At 34.5% G+C, this 4,463-nt stretch overlaps 1 protein-coding gene across 2 annotated transcripts in view; it reads left to right on the forward strand.

The window, feature by feature from the left end:
• LOC107096108 (sodium-coupled neutral amino acid transporter 3-like) overlaps positions 1 to 3,885 on the forward strand; it is a 17,156-nt gene extending 13,271 nt beyond the window's left edge. Inside the window, exons 2-5 of one of the 2 annotated variants that reach the window (XM_015392613.1) lie at positions 2,679 to 2,852; positions 3,206 to 3,226; positions 3,321 to 3,402; positions 3,749 to 3,885. In XM_015392613.1, coding sequence (XP_015248099.1) covers positions 2,749 to 2,852; positions 3,206 to 3,226; positions 3,321 to 3,402; positions 3,749 to 3,868 — 327 coding nt within the window. In that variant the 5' untranslated portion in view covers positions 2,679 to 2,748 and the 3' untranslated portion in view covers positions 3,869 to 3,885. The remainder of the gene's footprint in view (positions 1 to 2,678; positions 2,853 to 3,205; positions 3,227 to 3,320; positions 3,403 to 3,748) is intronic. The other variant, XM_015392614.1, reaches the window with a different exon arrangement.
• The last annotated feature ends 578 nt before the right edge of the window (positions 3,886 to 4,463 follow it).

Below are 4,463 nucleotides of genomic sequence, written 5' to 3' on the forward strand. Positions count from 1 at the left end.
TACAGTTGAATGGTATCTTTAACTTTCTACAATCATATAGGCCATAATAGCACCAAGAATAATCTTAAAGCGAGAGGACAACCTTCTATGTTAAACACAGATGAAGCTGCTAACAAAACACCATTTTCAATCTAAGTTGACATGCATGAAGCTGTTGCAGAACTGGAGGGCTCCGTCAGTAAGAGACTGCTGCACCCTAAATGCAACAGGGAGCATTATCATAGATCCTTCCTCCAAGCAGCTGGAAGACTCTATAACCACCATTGTTCCCAACAAGCTCAAAAAGTTGTTACATTCATGCTGATTTTACATAGTTTCTACCTTAGTCTGTTACTCCATTACATAACATGCTGCTGTAATTTTGCACATTTTCAAATATTCATTACTCTAAAAAAGTCCGTAGCTGGGCGTACAGGTGGCACAGTGATTAGTGCGCAGCTGACCCAGGTTCGAATCTGGCCTGTGGTCCTTTGCTGCATGTTTCTCCCTCTCTCTCATACCCCCTTTCCTGTCAGCCTACTGTCAAAAACATGAGCCACTAGTGTCTTTAAAAGAGCAGTCTTAGTTGTATATTGGTTATTTATTTCTCCAGGTACACAGTGTTTATATTCTTAAAACACTTTACAGTACAGTTTTTTATTGCTTATCAATTAACTCTTCACTATTATGTTATTCTTATACATTTTTCAAAGGTCCACATTTGTGTGACCTTTTTTTTTATAATCTTTTTGCTGCTGTAACACCAGAATTTCCCAATTGTGAAACAATAAAGGGATTTTCTATTCTATTCTATTCTATTCTATTCTATTCTATTCTATTCTATTCTATTCTATTCTATTCTATTCTATTCGACACCTGTGAATATGAATTTGAGCCACAGAAGCCATTAGAGGATATTTCAAGATATTAGAAGTGAAATAAAAACTAAATTATAGATGTCTCCCTTCTCGGCACTAAGTTTAAGTATTTTTTTTTTTTTTCAGGGATTTTAACCTGGTCTTTGACTAGTACAGCTTATTACATCTTTTCCTTTGTCTGGTCTTTTATGAAATTCTTCCCCGATTTGACTTCTGGCAAGAAAAAAAAGAAAATAAATACAATAAAGAGAATAAAATGTGTTGCTTATTAATTTTAAGAATGAATATTTTCTTCGTAATTTAAAGCATGTCAAAGTTGTTAATTTGATTAATCCCCTCAGTGTATTTCACAATAAACAACAGATACCAATAAAAAAGGTATTTGTACCTTTTGTTTTGTTTTTGACCCTTCAATGGTTCAGATCATTGAACACATTGCGATATTAAGTGAAAACCTTAGTCAATAAAAATGCATTTTTCCAAATATTTAATCTTTTAAGAGACAACAGCTTTGTCCTGTTTACAAAAGTAGGTCGAATAAGCAGAGTTAAGAATTTAGGCTACCACCATACCTATACAAACTAGAAATTACAAATTTATCGATATAAATATACAGCAAATTATCCATTACTCGAAGCAAATGTTCATATACGACTAGAGCCACTGCTGAGCATAATGACCACAATAGCATCTTGTTGATTCTCAAGACATTTTGGGACATATTCAGATAAAATCCTTTAGGACGATATATTTTTTTAAAGGCCTCTCCAACTTTATTCTGTCATTTGAATTCATTTTAGGTTTCAGAAGTAGCTCAGAAAATCTAAATGAAACTATAAACGCATTTCTAAAAACTCAATCAGACTTTAACCTTTGACTGTGTGCTGATAACCTTGACTTGTTTGCTTTACTCCAAACTGAAGCACGAAATTCTGAAAAGCTCTCTAGGATATTATCATGGCTGGTGGCTCTTTCTAGCTTTAAGCTTTACTTACGTACGTATTGCAAAATGTTCTAACAAAGATGCAAATTACAAAAGACAGGAGGCAGGTCCTTTACTCTGTTGGGTCACTATGTAAAAAGTTAGTGATCACTGTTTGTTTGCTGCGCAGACAGATACCAAACAGATGAATTGACTCAGTCTGGCTTTGATGTCCCAGTTCACAAAAAATAGCTAAAGTATCACAATGAACCCTTAATGAATCAGATACATGTGTGGTAGAGATACCTCCTATCCAAGTATCCAAAACATGCTTTCTGATGCTATTATTGGTCAATTCTATTTCTGCAATGGAAACAGGGCCTGAAATAATGAATTATTCCTTTTTTAATGTCCCTTGTGTCTTCTGGTTGCAAACTCTCTTTCGGTTTTATGTTCAATTAAAATATTTTACACCAACTTTTAACTGTGTTTGGAAACTGACAAAGGTTTGCTGTAATTACTATTCGAATTTTAAACATATTTCAGCCTTTCAGCTAGTAGAACAACATGCAGAACAAACAATAGAACAGAAATATATATATAAAAAAATATTAAGCTGCAGAAAAATGGACTGACTTGCTAAACTCAGGTGACACTTCAGTACACAATTGCAAACAAAGATACCGGTATGAGAATTGATAGCAAAGTCTCCTGATCAAATATAAGTTGTTAAAGATTTCTAGGCTGATTTATCTGGTGATGAGCGAGTCGTATATATATATATACCCTTTATCTTTATTTTTACTAAAGTCTATCCTGCTGTGAACATATTATAGTTGTTCCTGATCATACACAAGTAAATGCTCTCACCTAAAACTTTTCTACCTTTATATTTTTAGAAATTCAAGATCTGAAGCCCTCCTCCATTGAACAAACACAGGCGATAGAGAACTGGATATTTCTGGAAAGATGGAGCCTGCTGAGTCAGAGATGAACATATTATCCAACGGGAAAACCCATGACCTCGGAGATGACATGAATGTGCCAATGAAGACGTTGTTAGCAGAGGATCAGTGAGTTTTCTTACGTTTTTCTCACATACAGACAAAAGACTGCTATTTTTTAACCCAGCATGATTTAAGCACCTTTCACTTTCTTTGCACCTTTTTGTTCCTCTGTGGTTATACTTATGTGAAAACCACATCCTTGGTACCAGGCCAGAGTAAATCAAGGGAACCAATCCTAACCTTCTATTTGTAAATAACAAAAAAATAAATAAATAAATAAAAAATATGCTCAGTAATGAGTAGGATAAAATATGTGGTAGAAACATAAAGCATGACATATTTTACATAATTTCTATTTCTTTAACTTTGCATGTTTGCCTTGTTTTTGTGCTGACCTCACCTGATGGTTCCTTGTGCAGAAATGGCACTGAAAATCTAAGGTATGTTTGCTTAGACCCTGGTCAAGTCTTTTTGTGTGTGTTCACAAGTTAGAGGTGGACTAATACTACAAATGAGCCTAATTCTTGCTTATAGATTTGATGACCCAGAAGGAGCGCTTGAGAGTGAAGAGTTTCTTCCCAGCACACATGGAAAGAAGCCCACACGTTTTACAGATGTAAGTTTATCTATAAACAGAAACAATGTTTGTTTACGTTTGTTGTCATAACCTGAACATTTTAATTTAGAAATATCTTCTTCTGCCTTTGAGAATAAATTGGGTTTAAAAAGAGATTAACAGTGCATTTTAATTAATGAAAGCACCCATAAAGTTTCCACTCCATTTAAAAAAAAATAAAAATAATTTTGTTTGCTAAGGGCTGATCTGAGAGCACTTTGTAGCTATAAAATACAGTAATAAGGAAGGTTTTTATCAAATCAAATCATAATACATTTAGAAAGTTTTATTATAGTTTAAGGCTTAATTCTTAAATTTTGTTCTGTTTTGTCAAATCCATTCCCAGTTTGAAGGAAAGACCTCCTTCGGCATGTCAGTCTTTAACCTTGGCAATGCGATTATGGGCAGCGGCATCTTAGGATTGGCATATGCCATGGCTAACACGGGGATTCTTCTCTTCTTGTGAGTACATACTTTTATATTTCAAATAAACCTTTCAGACAATTTCAATGACATGCAAATATTAACCCTGCAACACGTCTAACTGCTGCTGGAATATTGAAAAAAAAAAAAAATCTGTGTTGGGATGCTTCAAACATTCATCACATAATTTTCCCCCTGCAGTTTTGACAGGAAACAGCAACAATTACTTTTAAGTACTATACTTAGGTTTTTTCATAAGATTTAATCTGAATAAATTAGCCACCCTAATAAAGTTGGCTTCAGTATGGAGTCAATAGCTGCCCTATGCTTTGCTTAAAAAATAGTTAAACATTTTCTGAGGAAAGGTTTAGCATTCAATTTGGCGTGTTAGCTGAATCTTTTTTATTTAGCCTTAGTGTTCTTTTTGATGCATTTCTTAATTAAAGCTAAATAAGTAGCCTGTATTGATGGTGCTGTTGCGCAAAATGATAATTTACAACCTGCCTCTGTGCATCTTGCATCAGCGCTCAGTGATATGCCCACTTCTATTCATACCTCATTTTCTGCGACTCTGATCCAACCCCACCTACCAGAGACAGGTCCTAGAAAGGACACAGCTTAGAATAACCAAACCTCCA

Source organism: Cyprinodon variegatus, unplaced genomic scaffold (genome assembly GCF_000732505.1).
Source record: "Cyprinodon variegatus isolate N-32 unplaced genomic scaffold, C_variegatus-1.0 Scaffold599, whole genome shotgun sequence".
NCBI lineage: Eukaryota > Metazoa > Chordata > Actinopteri > Cyprinodontiformes > Cyprinodontidae > Cyprinodon > Cyprinodon variegatus.